At 38.9% G+C, this 25,472-nt stretch overlaps 2 protein-coding genes across 4 annotated transcripts in view; one reads left to right on the top strand and one right to left on the bottom strand.

Moving 5' to 3' along the window:
• Positions 1-4,506, top strand: part of LOC126188044 (ES1 protein homolog, mitochondrial-like) — a 49,680-nt gene extending 45,174 nt beyond the window's left edge. For all 3 annotated transcript variants that reach the window (XM_049929472.1, XM_049929473.1, XM_049929474.1), the window contains exon 7: positions 4,070-4,506. In XM_049929472.1, coding sequence (XP_049785429.1) covers positions 4,070-4,207 — 138 coding nt within the window. In that variant the 3' untranslated portion in view covers positions 4,208-4,506. The remainder of the gene's footprint in view (positions 1-4,069) is intronic.
• Positions 4,507-21,818: 17,312 nt separating this feature from the next.
• Positions 21,819-25,472, bottom strand: part of LOC126188022 (uncharacterized) — a 409,344-nt gene continuing 405,690 nt past the window's right edge. Inside the window, exon 5 of the mRNA XM_049929440.1 lies at positions 21,819-25,297. Within this exon, the coding sequence (XP_049785397.1) occupies positions 24,808-25,297 (490 nt within the window). The 3' untranslated portion in view covers positions 21,819-24,807. The remainder of the gene's footprint in view (positions 25,298-25,472) is intronic.

The following is a 25,472-nucleotide window of genomic DNA, read 5'->3' on the forward strand; positions in this document are numbered from 1 at the left end:
GTGTATTTCCACGAGTCATCTGAGAGCACCACTTGCCCGTATGAAGAGCGGAGGTCTATCAGAGACAGATACCAGACTCCGTGGAATTTCTGTAGCTGCTCCTCAAAAACGTCTGGCCTGGTTCTTACCAGAACAATTATTTTGTTGATAGATCGTTCATCAAGAACAAGGCACAGCCCTCTGCCTGCCTTGCCCACAGCTAATAATGGGCTGCTGTATAACAAAAGTGAAGGCTCTAAGACATGTAACTGTATCATCTTCTGGAGCTCCTGTTTGACAGCCTCCTTTTTGGACTACGACAGAGAATAGGTTGCTTAGCAGTAAGTTTTATGTGGTATGACTTCCATCCGGTAAACATAATCTGTAATCACGCCAGGCTTTAATGAAAATACCTGGATATATTTCTCCAGTAATATACATAATTACATTTTCTGTTCATCTGATAAGGTTTCGCTTCATTAGATATGCATCGTATGAGTGAAGAATCTGTTTCGTTTTACCCACTGTCCTTTATTCAGGAGCAAGCTTCATGTACTGTGAACGGTCTTGCACTCAGAGCACTCTATTCTTAATAATTTTTACTTGTATTCATTGGCATAGTTTGCTGTGTTTCACTTTTGTCTTTATCAGATTCACAACAAACTCCTTACCTCCTACCTCTACATGTCGTCGTCGTCGTCATCGTCATCGTCTTCAGTCCTGAGACTGGTTTGGTGCAGCTCTCCATGCTACTCTATCCTGTGCAAGCTTCTTCATCTCCCAGTACTTACTGCAACCTACATCCTTCTGAATCTGCTTAGTGTATTCATTTCTTGGTCTCCCTATACGATTTTTACCCTCCACGCTGCCCTCCAACGCTAAATTTGTGATACCTTGATGCCTCAGAACATGTCCTACCAACCGGTCCTTTCATCTTGTCAAGTTGTGCCACAAACTCCTCTTCTCCCCAATTCTATTAAATACCTCCTCATTAGTTATGTGATCTACCCATCTAATCTTCAGCATTCTTCTGTAGCACCACATTTCGAAAGCTTCTATTCTCTTCTTGTCCAAACTATTTATCGTCCATGTTTCACTTTCATACGTGGCTACACTCCATACGAATACTTTCAGAAACGACTTCCTGACACTTAAATCTATACTCGATGTTAACAAATTTCTCTTCTTCAGAAACACTTTCCTTGCTATTGCCAGTCTACATTTTATATCGTCTCTACTTTGACCATCATCAGTTATTTTGCTCCCCAAGTAGCAAAACTCCTTTACTACTTTAAGTGTCTCATTTCCTAATCTAATACCCTCAGCATCACCCGACTTAATTCGACTGCATTCCATTATCCTCATTTTGCTTTTGTTGATGTTACCTTTACATGGCAGTTCCCATGCGGGAAGTCGATATTTGCATCCTGTTCCCACATGTATTCCGTGGCTACTAGACAGGCCACAGTTAAATTTTTCATGACGAGAAACGTGCATTGATCCACTCTGTTGCCGAATTATGCACCTATACATTCCTGCAATGTAACAGTCTGGCTTTTGGCACCAATAACACCAGACACCACACAGTTTTGAACTGGCAAAGTCGGAATATTTATAGACTTCTCTATTTTTCTATAGAAATTAGCTTCTATCACGTTTACAGTTGCACCGGTGTCTAAAATCAATGTAGTGGGAATACCTCCCACAACTGCTTGTATGTGTTCTGAGGGACTTTTAATATGAGGTGTTCAAAAAGTCTCTCTGCAGTGCCGTATGATTGTTAGCCACGCGTGCCATATGCCACAGTGAATATACCAAAATGAAACTCTATGAAATACAAGTTATTAATTTATTGAATAATAATTTATGGCTGAGATAAATAAAACAAATGTAATGTTAGGAGAGTCCGACTTGAAGGGAAGTAACCCAGGCAGGCGAACAATCATACGGCACTGTGGAGAGACTTTTTGAACACCCCGTATTATTGTCTACCTCATTAAATAACTCTTGATGGATGTCAGTTTCATTGTTATATCGAAGCATGCGTTTGTTTCGCCATGCCAAAGTTTGGCCATCGCTTTGCTCCCAGTGCGTTGTATTGGGTCTTTCCACTCCATATTTATTTTATCAGTGAGCATTTTGTCTTTCTGCTCAAGACACTGGACGAATTCAGTATTTAATTTTTCACTTTGCTCATCTAGCCTGGTTTTCAACACTACTTCTTCTATTTCTATGAACATACTGTAGACACATTGCATTAATTCACGCATCATATCTTCCATTGTTTTCTGTGCTGATTGTATTGTTTACACGTCTTTTGATAGTTTGGAAATGGTTTCTGGTAAATCCTTTTATGCCTCCTTTAGGCTGGTAATTTCGGGTGCTATTGTTCCTAAACCAGTGTTTAATTGTTTTTACTAATGCCTCATTTAGCTGAGTGGAAACTTGAGTGACCAACTGCTTGTCATGTTCAGTCAAGGTATTATTTATTTGAGATGTCAGCACTGCATCTCTCTCAGCAATAGTTGTATTTATGTGTGAAGCAATTAATTTTATTGAATAATACAGAAAAGGGCTCGAAGACAGGAGGAGGTATTTGCTTGACATGTTCAATTGATTGTGCCTGCATATTAGCTTTTGCCTCCACATTTTGAGCATTGGATTCTGCCACCGTCAGAGCAGTACTATTGGTAGTGCAATCAATGTTATTTTCAGAAACACTATCATGTGCGGAATCCATGTTTTCCTGTTTATTTATCTTTGTCATAACACAAATTTAAAATATACTTTGAAATAAAATCTCTTGCCAACACACTGAATAATTAGCATAAACTGACTAGTATTAATTGTTGTATTACAAAAATGACAAGATGGATACTTCTAGCCAAAACAATCCACTATTACTCATTTTCATCTTGCTTGCGCGCAGCCCAAAAGTAGCCATCTTAGTGTAGCACTAAGCAACGATGCCAACTGCAACTACTAAGTTGCAAACCACGCAAAATGCAGAAAATCCAAAATTGACCATGAATTAAATGAGCTATGCATTGCAGACTACAAAAGGAGAGGCAACTGGTAACATGTTGATAGCCATATCTTTTTTTTTCCTGTGTTGCTGCTTGGAGTTTGCTTTAATTCCATTACATCAGTTAATTTCATTTATGTTTCGTGTAGCCGTCATCAGTTTTTTCTTGTCTCCAACAAGACAGTTGATTCATGACAAATAGAACAAACAGGCATCAATTAACATTGTACAAATTTTTGTTCAAGCACCATGTTTGGCACCAATATAATATTACTGATACTTTAAAACAATAGTATCATATTTATCACTTTTGCTGGTGGCAAAGCTCCTGAAATGATAGGATAGTGCATAGAAAAAATTTGACTTGTTGATAATGAAATTATATTGTGACAACCAGCATCAGATTCTCATCAGACTGATGAGAATGTTGAGCAATATTTAAACACTTCCATCTCGGCATTTGAACTTGGGCTAAGGAGAATGTGGATAGGTGCACAAATGGGAGAGACTGGAGCCTGAGGCGAAATGATTTTGTGTGTGTGTGTGTGTGTGTGTGTGTGTGTGTGTGTGTGTGTGTGTGTGTGTGTGTGTTTTTCCCTTTTCACCCTTTGTTTTTTTAGATTATCTTTCTTTTCTAGTTCAGTTCCATTATTTTGTTACTTTTCACCAACATCCACTTTCTTAGCTCTTATCTCAGTGTTTTATTGTGTAGCACTCCTCCTCCCTTCGCATAAATCTTACTTGTTGACTTATTCAGTTGTTTTTTCTGTTATCTTCAGGCTCAGGAAGGAGAATTTGCTATCTGAGGCACACTTCGTTTTGTACATTTGTGAGAAGGAAAAACTAATCTTCAGTTGGAGTGTTAATTTTGAGCAGTCATTTAGTATGACCATGACTGGATTCAATCAGCCTGCCTTTCATCTTTATTCTCTCTCTCTCTCTCTCTCTCTCTCACATATTTACTTTTTAAAATTTTATGCAGTGTTTGCATTGCGATTCATTTTGTATCACTAACTACACTCAATTTAAAATTTGTCATGTGACACTGGAATCCTTCTGTTTCAGAATGTTACTGATGCCTGTGTTGATGAGAAGAATTTGATAGTAACAACACCTGCTTTTATGTACAATGGAAAATTCCATGAAATACATGATGGAATTGGTGTCATGATTCAAAAGTTACTATCGTTAATTAAGAAGTGATTGGTATCCGAAAATCTGAAAAATTGAATGTAATGTTAAATAATAATTTTGCTCATGAAACTATGGTGGTGATATGTGTAGTGTCAAGACTGTTCCTGTATTTTGTACTGAGAGGTGTGCAAGGTATGGCACTGATTCTTTTGTAATCCACTAATAAGTCCTGCAACACCTCGGTTCTCATTCCAACAAACAATCTAATGAGAAAAACAACTGATTCTCAATCTCCAAAGTTTATTAGTTTGTGTTAGTTAAAGATTTTGCTTTTAAAATTGAAAATAAAATGTCTTCCTCAACAAAAAGTGTTATTCCTTAACAATCCTCAAGGTTTATGAAACTGCAGTTTGTATACAACATGGCCTCAGGAATTAGAGTAATCTGTAAATTTCTGGAGAGATGTGGTATAATTATTTGGAATTATATGGACTTAATAAGGGGTTTTGATAGAATCTGGCTTGTATGATTTAATGTGCAGTGTGACTGCAAGAAAGACAGAAAGCAGAGTCAGTCCGATATTGAATTTGTTTACCAATGAAAAAAGTTTCAAATTCATGTAGACATATTGTGGCCTGGTTACTAACACACAGGAAACAGTTTGAAATTGTATGTGGGGTCATTACGAAGTTGTTAAAGTATGCCAGAGTTTTGAAAGGGACACATTTACCTCATGAGCAGTTGGTGTTTTGTGTTTCTATCATGTAGGTTCCAATTCCTGGATCTGCTTTTATTTCTCCTGTAGAGAAAATGAAGACAGAAGTGTTCTTGTTTCTCTTGTTAGTCATTTATTGTAATGTTATTTTCACTGGTTCAGCACCATAAACAATAGCACATGAGTATTTCTGAATGCAGTTGGCCAAAATTAACTGGATTCTATATCTTCCGTGGCAATGACAAGCCCACTGCATACAATTCTGTTCATTGCATATGAAAATGGTTGTGCATAGTAGGCTAATCTGCGAGCCTGAAGATGACACCATGTGGTGTTGAAACTGGTAGCATGTATTAAAAAGAATAAACGATGGTAGACTCAAATACAGTCACTGGTTTTGTTATCTTTATTCAAGCACCATGTGTCTGGCTGCAGTCCCACTTTCCTTCGTAGATTCCAGAGGATCTAGTGGTGGTTGTAGCAGTTCTTCGAGAAAACTGTAGGTTTGGCAACTCCGTTGCCCAACTCTCCTGGTGAGTGTTCATGTGCTCTGTGACTACTGTGTTGGGGGAACTGTGTTGTTGTGAGAGGGCTTAACAGCTGGAGACCAGCAAGTATAAATTTCTGTGCATTCATTTACAGCAAATGCTGCGACCTAATGTGGCATCCAATTTTGGCTTGACGAGCGTATGCAGTAAAGGAAGCTGGTTCAGTTCCTGGCTGCGTACTTGCCTCTCCACCTCACAAGTGGACTATGCTCTGGCACAAAGGGCTCAAGATGAACAGTAGGAAGGAGGGGATGTACAAGATGGTGCCCGAGATGTGAATTATGTGAAACATGTATATTTGAAATGCAGATACAAAATGCAAAATACCTGCCTCTATTTTGCATTTGAAATACTATTTTTGCAACAAGCATTTTCTATTTTATTTAAAATACTTAAACTATAGATATTTTGTATTTGTAAAATAAAAATTGCTACTCTTGATGATTTTTTAAATTTCATATTTCCCATGAACCATGGACCTTGCTGTTGGTGGGGAGGCTTGCGTGCCTCAGCGATACAGATAGCCGTACCGTAAGTACAACCACAACGGAGGGGTATCTGTTGAGAGGCCAGACAAACATGTGGTTCCTGAAGAGGGGCAGCAGCCTTTTCAGTAGTTGCAAGGGCAACAGTCTGGATGATTGACTGATCTGGCCTTGTAACAATAACCAAAACGGCCTTGCTGTACTGGTACTGCGAACGGCTGAAAGCAAGGGGAAACAACGGCCGTAATTTTTCCCGAGGGCATGCAGCTTTACTGTATGATTAAATGATGATGGCGTCCTCTTGGGTAAAATATTCCGGAGGTAAAATAGTCCCCCATTCGGATCTCCGGGCAGGGACTACTCGAGAGGATGTCGTTATCAGCAGAAAGAAAACTGGCGTTCTACGGATCGGAGCGTGGAATGTCAGATCCCTTCATCGGGCAGGTAGGCTAGAAAATTTAAAAAGGGAAATGGATAGGTTAAAGTTATATATAGTGGGAATTAGTGAAGTTCGGTGGCAGGAGGAACAAGACTTCTGGTCAGGTGACTACAGGGTTATAAACACAGTCAGATAGGGGTAATGCAGGAGTAGGTTTAATAATGAATAGGAAAATAGGAATGCAGGTAAGCTACTACAAACAGCATAGTGAACGCATTATTGTGGCAAAGATAGATACGAAGCCCACACCTATTACAGTAGTACAAGTTTATATGCCAACTAGCTCTGCAGATGACGAAGAAATTGAAGAAATGCATGATGAAATAAAAGAAATTATTCAGACAGTGAAGGGAGACGAAAATTTAATAGTCATTGGTGACTGGAATTAGTGTAGGAAAAGGGAGAGAAGGAAACATAGTAGTTGAATATGGATTGGGACTAAGAAATGAGAGGAAGCCGCCTGGTAGAATTTTGCACAGAGCACAACTTAATAATAGCTAACACTTGGTTTAAGAATCATGATAGAAGGTTGTATACATGGAAGAACCCTGGAGACACTAAAAGGTATCAGATAGATTATATAATGGTAAGACAGAGATTTAGGAACCAGGTTTTAAATTGTAAGACATTTCCCGGGGCAGATGTGGACTCTGACCACAATGTATTGGTTATGACCTGTAGAAACTGCAAAATGATGGGAATTTAAGGAGATGGGACCTGGATAAACTGACTAAACCAGAGGTTGTACAGAGTTTCAGGGAAAGCATTAGGGAACAATTGACAGGAATGGGGGAAAGAAATACAGAAGAAGAAGAATGGGTAGCTTTGAGGGATGAAGTAGCCACTTGTAAGTTGGCAGTACATGAGTAAACGTGCTTCCTCATACTTCCCTTCATCCCGCAGCTGCCTAGCAGCTTGAGGGGACTTCTTTCATGTGTGAACTGTAATCCATATTGAGCTCGAGCACCAAAGTTCCCTTGGAAGTTGCCTGTTATTTAATGTTTGTTCTCACTGCCAATCCTTGCAATCTACATTGTTCGTTACAAAGTATAGTATGTGAGCTGTGCAGCACAAAAACCAAATTGTCAGTACTGCAAAACACACTGTCCCCCAAGCCCACTACACACTGCTGCCTGGTCCAAAGATATTCCTCCACCTCCACCCCCCCCCCCCCTCTCTCTCTCTCTCTCTCTCTCTCACTCACTCACTCACTCACTCACTCACTCACACACACACACACACACACACACACACACACACACACACACAGAGAGAGAGAGAGAGAGAGAGAGAGAGAGAGAGAGAGAGAGAAATTGTTTAATCTCGTGCTTTCCAAATTTTAAATAATTGCTGCATTAGCGTAAAGAGAGGGAATGAAATATGCACTGGTGATGTGTCCCATCTCTCTTCAGATTTAAAGTTTTGACTCACATTTTTTCCTAAAGAATCGTCCATTATAGCTTTGTTTTCTTCTTATCCATTTGACAGGACTCTATAAAATCATGAAACCTTTAGAAATTCAACTCCTTTTTTTTTTATTTCTATCTTATGTCAGCTCAAATCCAGTAATTTTTCATTTTTTGTTGTTTGTAAGTAAAAGCCACAACTGTTGTATTTGTGGGTCACATTCTTCAGTGGTGTTCATAGCCTTAAATGCATCACTGTGCTCATGACACACAATTCTGGAAGCTATTATCACACTTTTGTCATTATTATTTAGTGCAATGTAATAAGACATAAAACTACTTATTTATGTGTAGTAGGGTTTCTGCTACAATATTTCTTTGCAAAGTAACTGCATTCTTGATATGTTGTTTTTGTGGCTTAGGCCAAAGTCTTTAAGTGTATTTTTCTGACTAAAATTGTATTTCCTTCTGCAGAAGACTTCATTCAAGTCGGAGGAGATACATGGTTAGATTCATTGCCATCATTTACTGCTTAAATAAGTTGCTCTTTAGACCATGTGTTAGTACATATATAATAAAGATTTGAACTGTTTATATTATACATACCTGTGTATACATTATACATACCTTCATGTCATCCAAATGATATTAAGTAAAGCTTAACTTAGTCGTCAGGCTCATTTGATGAAGCAATTGAGGTTGTGTGCTTTACTGAATTAAGTCTCATGTCTAATAACTTGTATGTCGCTTCCTGTTGATGTAGTCCTTGAATTTTGTGTGTGTCTAGTCATTACTGTGTTAGCTCATAGTGGCCATAAAAATTGAAAAACATAAATTTTGGAAAGTTGTATTTGCTGATTCACTGGCACAAACCAACATTATCTACTATTGCTGTCTTATCAGTATTACCTATATGACGGTTGTTCATGTTGCCCGAGCCAGACGTTTTCCTCCTACCAGAAAGGTGTTCAAAATATTTGTTTTCTGATGCAGCAGACACAATGTTTTACTGCGTACCTTCATAGCTTCTTATGTCCCCTGCACCAGTAATTTAGACAGGAAAGAACATATTACTAAAGCAACAAAGTCCCAAGCCTCCTGACATCAAGGAAGAAATGTTGGTCATAGATGATTGCATTGTATGATCACAGGATGTGTTTTGAATCCTATATAGGTATCAGGGCTCTGCCTACTCATGCGGGATAATAGACGATGTATCATCTTGTGAAGGTTGATATCTCAATGGGCCATGAAACGTATTTAAACTGTGGTACTAGGATTGACTGAGATAATCAGGTACAGGATCATAGAATTAAAAGTTTATACCATAAATATGAAGCAACTCAAAAACTAAGGTAGGAGGTACTATGTATGTCAGTATGCAGTATGAGAGAAAGTATTGGCTTTAAAATATTAAGAGTTGTCAGACCTTTACGCTATCTATAAATGGATTAAATCATGTAGAAGCCAGTACAGTTCAGCAATATACGGTGAGTGGATTGGGACAAAATTAAATTATAAAAATGGTAACTTTCCATACACACTAAATATTGCTTGGAAGGAACAAAAAGAACATTAAGAACTTCGATCAGTTTCAAGGTTTCTATTAGTTGTCAGTGTCCCTTTCAAAAATATTCTTCTAAAGTTCAATATTATGAGAAGGAATGTTGCTACTTGCCATATAGTAGAGATGCTGAGTCGCAGATAGGCACAACAAAAATATTTTCACACTTAAAGCTTTCAGCCAATGGCCTTTGTCAACAATAGACACATGCAAGCAAACACACTCACTCAAACACAAGTCACACACACAACTGCAGTCTCAGGCAACTGAAACCATAAGCAGTGTGGTTTCAGTTGCCTAAGACTGCTGGTGTGTGTGTGTGTGTGTGTGTGTGTGTGTGTATTGTTGACAAAGGCCCTTGGCTGAAAGCTTTAAGTGTGAAAGCATCTCTGCTATATGGTGAGTAGCAACTTTCCTTCTTATAATATTGTTACATACCAACTTGGATTTTCCATTGTTTAGAAGAATCAAAGTTCCTGTATTCTCAAATGTGAGATTGAGGTGGTGCTGTGCATAGCATACTAGACTTGTGTTAAAGAGGATAACAGTTCAAATTCCTATTCGGCCATTGAAATCTAGGTTTTCCATAGTTACTACAAATAATTTAAGGCAGATGCTAGGATGGTTCCCTTGAAATGTACACATCCAATTTCTTACCCTGAGCTCAGGGCCGGCCTTAGCCATCCAGGTGCCCCGGGCGAGTCATCCAGTTGGCACCCTTTATTGTATAAATAGCGAACCTGGCAGTGCTTTGCAACACGGTATTTGACTGTTTCCTAGAAATCGTCTTAAGTGGTTAATGGCGTCATCTTATGATCATAACATGGTTTTCTCCATTGTAAATTTGAGTATTTAATTTTTTTAAATGGAAATGAAATCCAAATAATCTGAAAGCCCGTTAAGACGCTCCATGTGAGTCTTGTGTAGCCTGTGACGTCAGTCCAGCATGCTGCTGTCGCTGCCGTAACAGTCAGTATAGCAGTGATATATTGTTTGGGCATTCACGTTTTGGGAAATTGTCTAAAAATATTGCGTAGTACTGCACTGTACATCTACAACTACTCCAGAAAATTGTTTTTGCGTGTTCCAAACAAAGAAAAGATGCATAAAATGTGGTTGAAACAGGCTCGTATATCCCAAATATTTCTTTTCTTTTCTGAAGCACCCCTGTACCAAAGCGAACAAAACAAAACAAAAATTATTCAAATTGGTCAAGCCATTTCTTTGTTTTGGTGAGACTAACACACAACAATTGATTTTTATATATAGGAGGTAATATGTATAACGAAAAAACACTAATTTTTAATTGGGTACCATATTTTTATTGAATTTAATATAACTGTAAGCCATAAACCTATATTTTCTGTCAGTCATCTGAACACAAAACATATTACGCCTAATGAAAAACAATTATAAACGACTAAAATTTTACTTTTCTCGCTTTTCTGTCGGCAAAGTCTCTGATCAGATTAGCAAAGTCCAGGTTTTCTGCAACTTCATTTTCAATGAACAGTGAGGCCAAACTGGTTAGTCTTCTTTGAGACATTGTAGACCGCAAGTACGTTTTTATCAACTTCAGTTCGGAAAAACTGCGTTCGCCGCTTGCGACAGTCACTGGTATTGTTAGCAAAATACGTAACGTTATCCAGATGTTGGGATATAACTCTTGAAGATTATGCTTTTTTATGAAGTTTAAGGCTTCAATAGCCGTTGCCTGGCTGTCTTCGAGATAATGTTGCAGGCCTAAAATTTCGTCGCACAGCAAATTTCCATCAATATCTGACTTCATGTTGACAGTTAACTTTTCTTGTAATTTAGAACAGCATTGTATTAGTTCGTCTTTATTTTGATTTTTTTTAATGTCAAACAAGAAACTCCACGTCGCAGAAAATTCTTGCATCTGTTCAAATCTTTCTTTCATGGATATGTGCACGGTGTCCAACAGTGCATTGAAAAACTCTACTTTAAACTTCTTTTTTGGGTCAGTTATTTGATCATCAACAGCCTCTTCACCCGGCCTGCGTTTAATACGTCTTAATCGCATTTGTGGTTTAAATAATGGCTGCGTATCAAGATCCGAAGCCAGTTCAGTTGCTGTTACTATAGCTTGTTCGAAACCTGTTTGTCTATATGTTTCCAAATAAGAGCAACGTTTGTCAAGGATTCCCATAAACTCGACACAGTTGATTGTGGGTGACTGACTTGCTTTACTCACAACGTTAATTTGAAACAGAACATAATACCATGTCACGAGATAAACAATGAAGCTGAAGTCTTTTAATTGTCCTCCTAGTGTTGTCGCTTCGTGTGACACCGCAGCATCGCTTTGTTCAGTAGCATCTGCCAAGGAAACCAAAGCGTCATGCATTTCGCATAATTGATAACGAATCGCTTTGACGCTATCAATTCGAGCTTCCCAGCGTGTGTCACATTTTTCAGGGTGTATATCTTCAAATGGTCGTTCAAAATTTTCCATCTATTTACCGATCCAGCAAATAGATTAAACATTTTTTGTAACATTCCGAACAGTGTCACGGATTTTACTGATGATTTTGTCGCATCACACAATACCAAATTATAACTATGGCATCCACATGGCACAAAAAAAGCTAGTGGATTTAACTTCTTAATTCTGTTCTGGACGCCTTTATTTTCCCCCTTCATGTTCGCGCCTTTATCGTAGCCCTGTCCTCTGCAGTCATTAATGTTAAAGTCAAGATCACTCAATGTTTTTAAAATGCTTTCTGTGAGGCCTTCACCGGTTGTATCATCTATTTGCAGAAATGAGATGAAATGTTCTTTTACACTTACGCCATCCTCTGTTATGTCGGCGCATCTTAAAGTTATCGAAAGTTGTTCTTTGTGGCTTATATCTGGAGTACAGTCAGCTATGATTGCATAATACTTTGAACCCTTTATGCGGGATACGATTGTAGACATAACGTGTGATGCCATGAGTTCTATTAATTCATTTTGTATATTTTTGCCGCAATAATGGTCAGCCAAATCACCATTCAATGCGAGTGACGTGCTCTTCCATGATTGGATCAAACTTTGCCAATGACTGTACAAGACCTAAGAATTTTCAATTATTTGGGGTAAATAATTTATCTGATAACCCTCTGAATGCCATATTATTTTCAGCCAAATACAAAGTAATGTGCATCAATCTTTGAAGCACATTGCTCCATCGTAAACTTTCTTTAGAAATTAGCTTTTGTTCTTCCTTGTCAATAGTTAATCCAGCTTTATACCTGATTTCAGCTTCAGTCCATTGAGTAAATGCTTTTTTGTGGTTAGGACTATTTTCATGCAGTTTCAGAGCTTCACTTAAATGTTTCCAATTTCTGAAACCCACAGTGGTAGTCAAATTAGTAGTTGACTTTAAATCAAACAGTCAACGACAAAAGCAAAAGACACTGTCGTTTGATACAGAATAAACTAGCCACCGTCGTCTGATAGTTTCTTTGTTTGATAGTTTTCTTGTGTAATGAGTTGAAGGGAAATGACGCCCATTTTCATCTTTTGGAAAGTTATTTAGACATACTTGTGAGGGTCCACATATTATAATGCAATCTATATCTCTAGCATTAAGTACTTCTGGCCACGTACCTACATCAGAAACATTGTATTCTTTTATTGCAAGAACGTTGATACTTTCATCGACCACAGATGTCATGTGTTGATTTTGACTTGGAGAAATATCAGAGGATTCATGCAAAGATGTACTGCGCTGGTCAATTTGATCACCTTCAATAGGTGATTGTATATTTTTTGGGTATAATTGTTCACAGTCTGAAGAAATATTTGCTGATACATGGACTTTTGATTCAATATCTGAAGTATTTGCCTTAGAATTTCCTTTAAGGTACTTGTAAATATTCATGTGCTTTTTAGTTTCTTCAAGAACTTTTTCTTTTTCAGCTTTTCTTTTCCGATTTTCTGAACCAGAAAGCTTTTTTTTAATCATTTCCTTCTCTTCTGGCATGATTTAATAATTTGACAAATTATTGCTTGGACACTGCTCTATTTCGCGACCACAATATTCGATCTATAACAAATAAAGAAATTCACCTATCAGTAGACGTAACTAGAAAAAAACCTGAACTGAAAGATAAAAATGTTTTTCGCACTTACCAGAAAATTAAAATGTTGACACAGTCACGACACTCGTTTCACTCACAATTATTCAGCCACGAAAACATGACCGCTGCCTCCGACTCTTACTGACAATTACTGACATGCGGGTGCAAATCGTAGCGCTGCCAACATATGCAGTCTAACAAACATTGTGTGGCGCTGTATTATTTCAGTAAGTTAGGGGAGAATTCTCTACGAATGCAGTGCACGCATTGCATGATCTATTAATTAATGTACATGAGTCATTAAGTCACAAATATTCGATATAAATACATTCGTATTAATTAAATCATAATGTAATGTATATTTCACAGTCTGTATTTTCTTTTATTTGGAGCGATCGGTAGTTTCTGTTGTGAACGAGAGATGGTGCGGCTGCATGGGCTCTTCCTTGTTGCAGTTCTTGAAACAAATAAGAGAGGCGCTTTGGTAGAGCCCGTGCTAGCCCGCGTCAAACATGGATGGTTGCAGACAATACGAAGATTGCATTCAGCATGATTTCTCTTCTGCTACCCCAAATTCATCGTGCATTCGTGAGATTAGCAACGTATGTTGAATGAGACTGAATAATATTTTAGTTTCGCGAAATGGGTGATTGTAAATTGTAATATTTTTTTTACATGCGTTTAGTACGTGGCACCCCTTGGGCCCCGGCGCCCTGGGCGACCGCCCGGGTCGCCCCACCCTAAAGCCGGCGTTGCCTGAGCTGAACAGTCTCTCTATCTTTAATGATGTTGTTCTTGATGGTATGTTAACCAAAATACTTCCTCACATTTTCTAACTTGTGCCATTCTGTTTAATATGCTGTTTCATCCCTACACCATTACAGCGTGCAGTCATATGATCTATGAGCATTATCCCTTGTTGCAGGTAGCTTTGACAAGCCCTGCTTCTGACCTGTTGCCATGAAAATCTATCACTGTACTGGCTGTCCATTTACATGAGAGGTCTGTCACAGGATTGTCCAGTGAGCTGAATAGCATGCTCGGTCAAGCTCGACAGTGGCTTTGGAACTACCTATTGGATCATCATCATCATCATCATCATCATCATCATCATCTACTCCTCCTCCTCCTCCTCCTCCTCCTCCTCTTCCTCCTCACTTTCTCCATCACTGCTTCGACAAAAACAACAACAACAACAACAACATTACCATCTATAAATTGTACTAGTGATTTAAAGCTCCCATTGGCATGACACGCAAATGGCTGAATACATAATATTTGGGTCCATGTCTTCCAGTTTTCTCCTTGCTTTGAGGACTTCACTTTGCTAATGGTGAAGCGATGCATGCAGTGATGTGGTTGCAGCTCTGTCAACAAAGTCAAACATTCTACAGTGATGGTATCAACAAATTAGTGTTTCCTTGGGAGAAATGTGTTTGTCACAAGGAGGGCTATGTTGAGAAATAAATATGTGGACATGAAGAATGAAGATCCAGAATGTTTTATTTAAAAAGTGTTAGGTGTTTTCACACAAAAATGTGGATGCATTACTTTTCGCCACTTCTCATCAGATATTAGAAAATGAATGAATAAATAAATAAATAAGTAAATAAGTAAAATAAATAAATAAATAATGTGAAACAGAATAAGAATAAAGGAAAAATTAAAAGTTCCTGAATACAGGAAAAAAGGGAATCTGAACTGTAATAGTAAATGATGAAAACTAATGCCATATTACATGTTATAGTTAAGACCCTTCTTGTGACAGAGAGCAGCAAACCTGTAGACATGGAGAATAAAGGTGTAGAATGTTAATAATGTTTGTATCAGTTCAACAAGCAAGTACCCCATCAGTCAGGTTTAACTAGGAAAGGAAAAGGAAAATTACCCAGAACTATAAATGCTGACTCAGGTTTACTATTCATAGAGAATTTACAGGATGAAACATTGGAGAAAGTTTACCAAGAACACAAATTACAAGAGAAATTTCTTTTCTAAAAATACTATTACAACATTGTGAATTGAGCTTTTCCTTTACAATAGGCTAGGGTTTTGTTTGGTGCAAAAGATTAGATCTAATCAAGACTTAGATGCACTACAAGTAGTATTGCAAACATCTCAAGTGTGCCAGCAAAAGGCAAGAACAAGACAAGAACAGTTAGTGATGTATTAATAGACCTAAAATGAATGAACTCTGCAAGGCAAATTATACTGAACCTCCAGATGACGGTAGCAGTGAGGCAGGTGATATGAATTTCAAATCACTGGCTACTAAATTCAATGAATTCTTTGGAGCAGTATCTGAAAACATGTGGATGATAAATGTTCCATTGGGAGCAGATCCAATAAATTTACTTAAACTGGCAATACACATGGAATCTGAGACCTCAGTTTTGCCAACTCATATGTTAGAGAGAATTACAGAAATCGTTAGAGCATTAAAAATGAGAAACAGAACACTGAACCATCTTAACAACTGCTCAGCATAAACTTAATTTAGAGTTAAGCAATAAAAAATTGTCCTGTTGGCATTTTTTGTGATCTTGACAAGGCATTTGATAGCATAGTTTATGAAATTCTGCCGTTAAAAGTCTTCTGCTTGCGTGGATGGAATTTATTCCCACAGTAGAAAATAAAAGATCACATTAGCAAATTATGCAACAGTAATAAGTTTAAATTCAAATGGTGGAAATGTTAGACTGGTGTGGTAGTGTGTTCAGCCTACTTTTGCTGTTGGTCTACATGAATGACTTACCTGGGACTTTGGAGGATCCTTCAAGAACAGTAGCATTTACTGCTGGCACAATTAAATTGGTGAGGGATCAAACACATCTGCACCAGACACAGCCAGAAGACTAATGGAAGATGCTTACAGTGGGTCAACAACCTAACCGTTACATAAACTCATATTAAGTAGTCTCAAACAAATAAAAATGACTCACAGGTACCAGATGTAAAGATCAGACAGTACACACTGGATGAGGCTTCATGTGGGAAGTTCCTCGGCATCCAGATGGGTAAGGAATGGAGCCAGTTCTGTCTGCTTTACAGTGGGAGTCTGAGTCTGTCTGTCTGTCTCTCTCTCTCTCTCTCTCTCTCTCTCTCACTCTCACTCTCACTCTTTCACTGTGCCATCCTTCAGACAGGATAGCAAGGATGCTTTCACTCCGTTCTGTCCTAAGTCATAATTTTGTGCTTATTAATTAAGGTGAAAAAGTATTTATTCTTCAAAAATGTGATATAAGAGTATGGTGTAAAGTTAACTCTTTCAGAGATGTAGGGATTCTTCCACTTAAATGACCACACACCAAGAGTGAATTGAGGAATACACAACTACTATAGTAGAAGTAGCAGTAATTTTCGTATAGACTACTCTACGGTTGAGAATAGAGTTTTACATTTGGGAGCTAAAGTCTACAACAGTGCATGTTAGATGTGAAATTGAAAATACCCAGTGCAGGGTTATTCAAATGATCTAGACACTGTCAAGTATTTGTAAAAACTGTTTGCATGGAGGTAAGCTATTATGATATGTATGGAAACAGTGTCTCAAGGAGCTTTTTTTTGACTATGATAACCAGCAACAGAGCTGCTACATCAACAGAGAAGGTATTTTGCTTGATTAAGTTGTGCAAGAGTGAGTCCACAACTGTATATCAGTGCAAAGTTATTTCTGCAAATATTTCAAGTTCTGTGTAATGGATTGGAGCAGCTGAATCCAAAATGATTTCATTTTCAGGTATTTGGTGAGCACACTCCAAATAATGGGCTTTGGAATTCCTAGGTCGCGATTGGCATGAGACATTGACTTTTGTGGATTTCCTTGATCCCTTCAATCGGTCCATAGAAGTCGATTGCTGCTGTGTGTTTTTGTCTTTACAGAGATTTCTTGTTTCCTTAAAGTTATATTCCCACTCGTAAATGGATTCTGTCCGCTGCTCGTGGTCTTGCGGTAGCGTTCTCGCTTCCCGAGCACGGGGTCTCGGGTTCGATTCCCAGCGGGTTCAGGGATTTTTCCTGCCTCGAGACGACTGGGTGTTGCTGTGCTGTCTTCATCATCATCATTCATCCCCATCACGGTCGGAGGAAGGCAATGGCAAACCACCTCCACTAGGACCTTGCCTAATAAAGCAGTGCAGGTCTCCCGCATCGTTCCCCTACGCTTCTGTAAAGAAGCATGGGACTTCATTCCCCCCCCCCCCCCCCCCCCCCACCATGAACCATGGACCTTGCCGTTGGTGGGGAGGCTTGCGTGCCTCAGCGATACAGATAGCCTTACCGTAGGTACAACCATAACGGAGGGGATCTGTTGAGAGGCCAGACAAACGTGTGGTTCCTGAAGAGGGGCAGCAGCCTTTTCAGTAGTTGCAAGGGCAACAGTCTGGATGATTGACTGATCTGGCCTTGTAACAATAACCAAAACGGCCTTGCTGTGCTGGTACTGTGAACGGCTGAAAGCAAGGGGAAACTACGGCCGTAATTTTTCCTGAGGGCATGCAGCTTTACTGTATGATTAAATGATGATGGCGTCCTCTTGGGTAAAATATTCCGGAGGTAAAATAGCCCCCATTCGGACCTCCAGGCGGGGACTACTCAAGAGGATGTCGTTATCAGGAGAAAGAAAACTGGTATACTACGGATCGGAGCGTGGAATGTCAGATCCCTTAATCGGGCAGGTAGGTTAGAAAATTTTAAAAAGGGAAATGGGTAGGTTAAAGTTACATATAGTGGGAATTAGTGAAGTTCGGTGGCAGGAGGAACAAGACTTCTGGTCAGGTGACTACAGGGTTATAAACACACAGTCAAATAGGGGTAATGCAGGAGTAGGTTTAATAATGAATAGGAAAATAGGAATGCGGGTAAGCTACAACAAACAGCATAGTGAACGCATTATTGTGGCCAAGATAGATACGAAGCCCACACCTACTACAGTAGTACAAGTTTATATGCCAACTAGCTCTGCAGATGACGAAGAAATTGAAGAAATGTATGATGAGATAAAAGAAATGATTCATATGGTGAAGGGAGACGAAAATTTAATAGTCATGGGTGACTGGAATTAGAGTGTAGGAAAAGGGAGAGAAGGAAAGGTAGTAGGTGAATATGGATTGGGACTAAGAAATGAAAGAGGAAGCCGCCTGGTAGAATTTTGCACAGAGCACAACTTAATCATAGCTAACACTTGGTTTAAGAATCATGAAAGAAGGTTGTATACATGGAAGAACCCTGGAGATACTAAAAGATATCAGATAGATTATATAATGGTAAGACAGAGATTTAGGAACCAGATTTTAAATTGTAAGACATTTCCAGGGGCAGATGTGGACTCTGACCACAATCTATTGGTTATGACCTGTAGATTAAAACTGAAGAAACTGCAAAATGGTGGGAATTTAAGGAGATGGGACCTGGATAAACTGAAAGAACCAGAAGTTGTACAGAGTTTCAGGGAGAGCATTAGGGAACAATTGACAGGAATGGGGGAAAGAAATACAGTAGAAGAAGAATGGGTAGCTCTGAGGGATGAAGTAGTGAAGGCAGCAGAGGATCAAGTAGGTAAAAAGACGAGGGCTAGTAGAAATCCTTGGGTAACAGAATAAATATTGAATTTAATTGATGAAAGGAGAAAATATAAAAATGCAGTAAAATGAAGCAGGCAAAAAGGAATACAAACGTCTCAAAAATGAGATCGACAGGAAGTGCAAAATGGCTAAGCAGGGATGGCTAGAGGACAAATGTAAGGATGTAGAGGCTTATCTCACTAGGGGTAAGATAGATACAGCCTACAGGAAAATTAAAGAGACCTTTGGAGATAAGAGAACCACTTGTATGAACATCAAGAGCTCAGATGGAAACCCAGTTCTAAGCAAAGAAGGGAAAGCAGAAAGGTGGAAGGAGTATATAGAGGGTCTATACAAGGTCGATGTACTTGAGGACAATATTATGGAAATGGAAGAGGATGTAGATGAAGATGAAACGGGAGATACGATACTGCGTGAAGAGTTTGACAGAGCACTGAAAGCCCTGAGTCATAACAAGGCCCCCGGAGTAGACAACATTCTATTAGAACTACTGACGGCCTTGGGAGAGCCAGTCCTGACAAAACTCTACCATCTGGTGAGCAAGATGTATGAGACAGGCGAAATACCCTCAGACTTCAAGAAGAATATAATAATTCCAATCCCGAAGAAAGCAGGTGTTGACAGATGTGAAAATTACCGAACTATCAGTTTAATAAGCCACAGCTGCAAAATACTAACACGAATTCTCTACAGACGAATGGAAAAACTAGTATAAGCCGACCTTGGGGAAGATCAGTTTGGATTCCGTAGAAATACTGGAACACGTGAGGCAATACTGACCTTACGACTTATCGTAGAAGAAAGATTAAGGAAAGGCAAACCTACGTTTCTAGCATTTGTAGACTTAGAGAAAGCTTTTGACAATGTTGACTGGAATACTCTCTTTCAAATTCTAAAGGTGGCAGGAGTAAAATACAGGGAGCGAAAGGCTATTTACAATTTGTACAGAAACCAGATGGCAGGTATAAGAGTCGAGGGACATGAAAGGGAAGCAGTGGTTGGGAAGGGAGTATGACAGGGTTGTAGCCTCTCCCCAATGTTATTCAATCTGTATATTGAGCAAGCAGTAAAGGAAACAAAAGAAAAATTCGGAGTAGGTATTAAAATCCATGGTGAAGAAATAAAAACTTTGAGGTTCGCCGATGACATTGTAATTCTGTCAGAGGCAGAAAAGGACTTGGAAGAGCAGTTGAACGGAATGGATGGTGTCTTGAAGGGAGGATATAAGATGAACATCAACAAAAGCAAAACGAGGATAATGGAATGTAGTCGAATTAAGTCAGGTGATGTTGAGGGTATTAGATTAGGAAATGAGACACTTAAAGTAGTAAAGGAGTTTTGGTATTTGGGGAGCAAAATAACTGATGGTGGTCGAAGTAGAGAGGATATAAAATGTAGACTGGCAATGGCAAGGAAAGCGTTTCTGAAGAAGAGAAATTTTGTTAACATCGAGTATAGATTTAAATGTCAGGAAGTCGTTCCTGAAAGTATTTGTATGGAGTGTAGCCATGTATGGAAGTGAAACATGGACGATAAATAGTTTGGACAGGAAGAGAATAAGAGCTTTCAAAATGTGGTGCTACAGAAGAATGCTGAAGATTAGATGGGTAGATCACATAACTAATGAGGAAGTATTGAATAGGATTGGGGAGAAGAGAAGTTTGTGGCACAACTTGACCAGATGGAGGGATCGGTTGGTAGGACATGTTCTGAGGCATCAAGGGATCACCAATTTAGTATTGGAGGGCAGCGTGGAGGGTAAAAATCGTAGGGGGAGACCAAGAGATGAATACACTTAGCAGATTCAGAAGGATGTAGGTTGCAGTAGGTACTGGGAGATGAAGAAGCTTGCACAGGATAGAGTAGCATGGAGAGCTGCATCAAACCAGTCTCAGGACTGAAGACCACAACAACAACAACAACAACAAATGGATTCTCTCACAGGTGGTGCCTTGTTAAATGAGCTCCAGAATTTCTGGCACAGTGCAGTGATGGACTGACTCTTGCACATGTCCATTATGCAAAATACCTCCACCATTGGTCTAGCAGCCATGCTGATGGAAGTCACCGTAACTGATCTGCTGTTTCCCTACACACAATCATATAATACGTTACCTCAATACAAACGTCTTTACTGTCACTTCTGTGTGTCTAGATGATTTTGAATAACCGTGTATTTAAAAACAAAGTAAAAGAATATCACTTTAGCCATCCCTTCTACAATTATCAGAATTCATGATCTCAGGAATGCAAATTTTGTGTAAACCTAATATTTGTATTACACTGATTGTAACTTTTCCATTACATTGGCAGTTGACAGTGACCCATGTAATGTTACAGAATTGCTTTGTTGTAAGTATTAGATAAGGTAGGTGTTTTTCTCCAAACAAGCATACATAAAGTAATCTTGAAGTAATTGCCAAAACTATCAGTTTCAGTAGATTAGTGGTAGCCATAATTTGTTTTTTTGTATACTGTACTGGAGTGGTTGTTCCTGGCTGTGAATGTATAACTTGACTTGTTCCACGTCCCTGAAGTCTTTCCTTCACGATGGGATTTAGGGGCCATGATGACTTATAAATACTTCATCTTGGAGATTAGTAGTGGCCTGTTCCGCATATTTCCACACATCAGTATCAATCCAAGACTTGACATTATCAAATCAGTGTCCATCTGTCAAAAATAGTTTGTACATATCATGATAATTCTATGTGCCTGTCTGCAACTTAACGTGTCATCTGTATGGTAAGTAGCAATACATCTTTTCCTTTATTTTTGATATTCCAACCTGGAGTTTCCATTATTTGAAGTAATAACAAAGGTATAAGTAAACAAATGAAACACACTTTCTCTTACTTTAATTTATATGTATTTTTATGAAATTTGATTGTTTAATTACAAAAATCAACAATAAAGAATAACAATATTTGCAGATGATTAAATCTCAGTGCACTGAATAAAAACTACAAAGTATGACTCGACATCTTTTGTTGTCCTCATAACAACCGTAGAATTAAAGAAAATATGCTGTAGACATGGTTGAAAAACTCTTGACTGTATTCCCATTAGCTATTTCGTTCCACGTCTTATGGTAATGATCATCATATAAAATGCATATACATTGATTTTCATTTTTCAGTTTGGATAGGACTAACAGCAATATTTTCAGTTTTGTGGTAAATTGTGTCCAGTGTAAGCATGTGAGTTGCGGAGGTGTGGTGTGTGTATTTGAAAGCATGTGCTTTGAAATTGGGTGCAACAAAATCATAATAAATAATTAAAAATTCACATATGAGCAAATACACAATGTGTGAAATATTTTTAAGCTATCTGATGCATATTTATTTAACCTCTCAAGTCATCTTGGATGTTTCTTTATTTGAGGAAAGGAAACTATGACAAACACTACCTCAATTTTATTGCTGCACCACGAAAAGAAAGAATTGCATTAACTCTTTCACCAAGAGCTTAAATTAAACAATTTTAGTGAAGTGCATGAATGAATGAGTGAATGAAAATCAGAACTACACTCACATTTTCTTGAAATGAGATTGTAAGAGTCTATAATTTACAATGAATGATTCTAGCAACTGCTGCAAACTGAAATACTTTGCAGATAAACCTTTCTGAAACAATGGGACACAGAAGACACTTAACTGATTATCAGTAATGCATAAATAACTCCTTTAATCTGATCGTGTGAATCTTGTTATACTCATTCTTTTGACTGGGTCTTACCACAGAATTGCTGCACAAAATGTTTTTGCATTTCATTTCATTTTGTTTTGCAATGGTTCTGGATTGAAATGAAGAAATATACTATCATTGTTTTGAGAGTCCTGTAGGCCAGTTGCTGTGAAGGTTGATATTATTTGATTGAAGTTTGCAGCTATTAATGCATGCAGAGTAATTTACTTTGCTCAGTCAGAGAATAATAACCTTCTAATGCATTTATATATTGCTCGATATGAGGGAAAAGAAAAAAAAAAAAATTGAAGGAGCTTTATTTAAATCTTATCAGGTCATTCTGGTTTCCCCTATTGCATTTTCTATAAAACCACTCCAGGAAAATGCCAACTGGATTAATTCAGTAAGCTAAATGCCATTTCTTCATTCACTCCATTCCTGCATGCCAGAGTCACTTAGAAAGTGAGCTGATGATCAATTTCAGTTATGGTGTCCTCGCTTTCCTCTCACAAAATAAATGTTGTGTTCATAGTATGATCCATTATGGGGTTTTTGTTTCTACTGTGACTGTTGGTATTTTGTGCAGTGCAGTTGCATCGCTTGTTTTTCGATATACATATGCCATGTGGTGCCTAATGCACAGAATCTTTGTAGAACATCTCATATATTCAGTTTGATACTCTTCTGAAACATTCTCATATGTACAAAAAGAAAACTATAGATGTGTATATTTCATAAGTTTTTGAGCCACCATCTAAATGGAGAGCATCTTACCCTGACAAAAGTTCTGTCACTTTACTGAGAATAAGAAATACATGACTAATGTTGATGTATAAAATATAAATAGCATTCCATATCTTGAGCATTTTAATTCCACAAAAAATGAGTGAAAAAAATTGCTGGTGAATGAAGGTGATTTGTGGAACACACTCACTGTTGTTTCCAGTGCTCATAAAAGAACATACAGGACCACTCTAGTGCTTGGAGTACAGAAATGGTGAAATGCTGCTAAAATTTCAGGCTGAGACTTGTCTCCTGCTCGTCACTTCAATAGCCTCAAATGCTCTTTCCATACTAATCTTTGTACAGGATGTCTGGCCCATAATGCCATAATTTCACTGTGATCTAGGGTCAAAAGTAATAAAGGTATGGATATGCAACTCTCACACAACTCGGAGGGTCTTAAAAGATAATTTTATGGTTGGTTTGTTTAAAGTCTGCTCTTTAGGATAAATCAGGTTTGTGTGTTACTAGGAGGAGAACAAACATGTTGTGGTGTGATATGCTTGGTTTCATCCACGAGTTTGGTACAAAGGAAGTTTCATCACATGTATCACAAATTAACATCAGTCAGAATGGATAAAAGCATGACATAGACACTTGCGGCCACCGGAGCCATGTATAAAACATGCAAGGAAGACAATGGGTGTATAGGCAGGTAATTGCACCACAGTCACTTGCAGAGAATACACCAGCATTAGTGGACCTAGCAAGACTACTCAAACGGGCTTGCACATGCACTTCTGGTCTGAGCAGAATAGTATCCCACAACACTGACCATTGAAACGTAAAATTTCTGCAGGACAATAAATACGGATGGTGGATCTTATACTGCAGCCAACATGTTCCCGAAGTGTACTGTCTCAGACTACCTTCTTTTAGGCTACATTAGGATATGCGTTTATTCCAGTAAAGCTCATGGCATTGAAGATGCCGATCAAGTTTCAAATAGTTAACAACATTTGTACCATCACTTTAGGATTGTCAGCGCAGGCTGAGGGAAAAACTGAGTAGGGCTGCAGACAGGCTTTTCTATGTGCCATTAAGGAAGCCCATATTGAAACTGTACAGTTGTTGGAAAACTTTTGATCTGTATTAGTTATGTGAGAGGGTTATGTGCCTACATCTTTATTCATTTGAGTCTTCAGCGTAATGAATTTATGGCATTATGACTTGCACACTCTGTACAGTGGGTTTCAGGTACAACGGTTGTCAAACTCAAGTCTGGCAAGACAGAGCACCATTCGTGCAAGTAAATTGTCCACTGTAACATTGCCTGCACCTGGAGGAAAATTTGTCCACCGGACGTATGACGGCGACTGCCCACTACGTGCAGTGGACACTGTGGCAGTTGCGACGCTGCTGTCAGAGTGGGTACTCAGCTGAGTGCGAGTAGAGGCTCGTAGGTGTCCTTCTGGTAGCTGGGCACTTCCGCCGGAGCCTTCTTGCGGCCTGGCTTACCCTCCTTGTCAGCGTGCCGCTGGACTGTGCCTTTGCCCTTGGCTGGCTTTAGGGGCTTCTTCTTGCTTTTCTGGGGTGCAGACACTGCCGAGGACGCTGATGTAGGTGTGGACGCTGGCTCACTGTCCAGCAGCGCCAGCTGCTCAATGATATTCTTGGGCCGGCCTGCAGAAGCTACTCCTGTCGCGTTCTTGTTGGCGTAGACGACAACGTACTGCGAGTAGGATGACTTGGTGGGGGTGTTGATGTCTGCAAAGTCGCGGAAGTTGGCGAAGAAGTCGTGGTGGTGTGGCTGGGGGCGAGGGTTGTAGTAGGAGGGCCGGCCGTGACCGTTGCTGTAGTAGGAAGCGCCTAGAAGGCCCACGTCCCCACTGCCACCACCACCGAACACTCCGCGGTCATCATCGCTGCAACAAAAAATTCTAGATCACCCATTGCCACTGCAAGTCAGTGCCACGAGCTGAACACAATGCTGCACTGAGCTTGTGGTGAGGCTGATGTGTGCAGGCACAAAGAAGGTACAAAAACTGACCAGAAAGAAAAAAGAAAAAAAAAAACTAGAAAGGACGGTTCAGGAATTAA

Source organism: Schistocerca cancellata, chromosome 5 (assembly GCF_023864275.1).
Source record: "Schistocerca cancellata isolate TAMUIC-IGC-003103 chromosome 5, iqSchCanc2.1, whole genome shotgun sequence".
NCBI classification, from domain to species: Eukaryota; Metazoa; Arthropoda; class Insecta; order Orthoptera; family Acrididae; genus Schistocerca; species Schistocerca cancellata.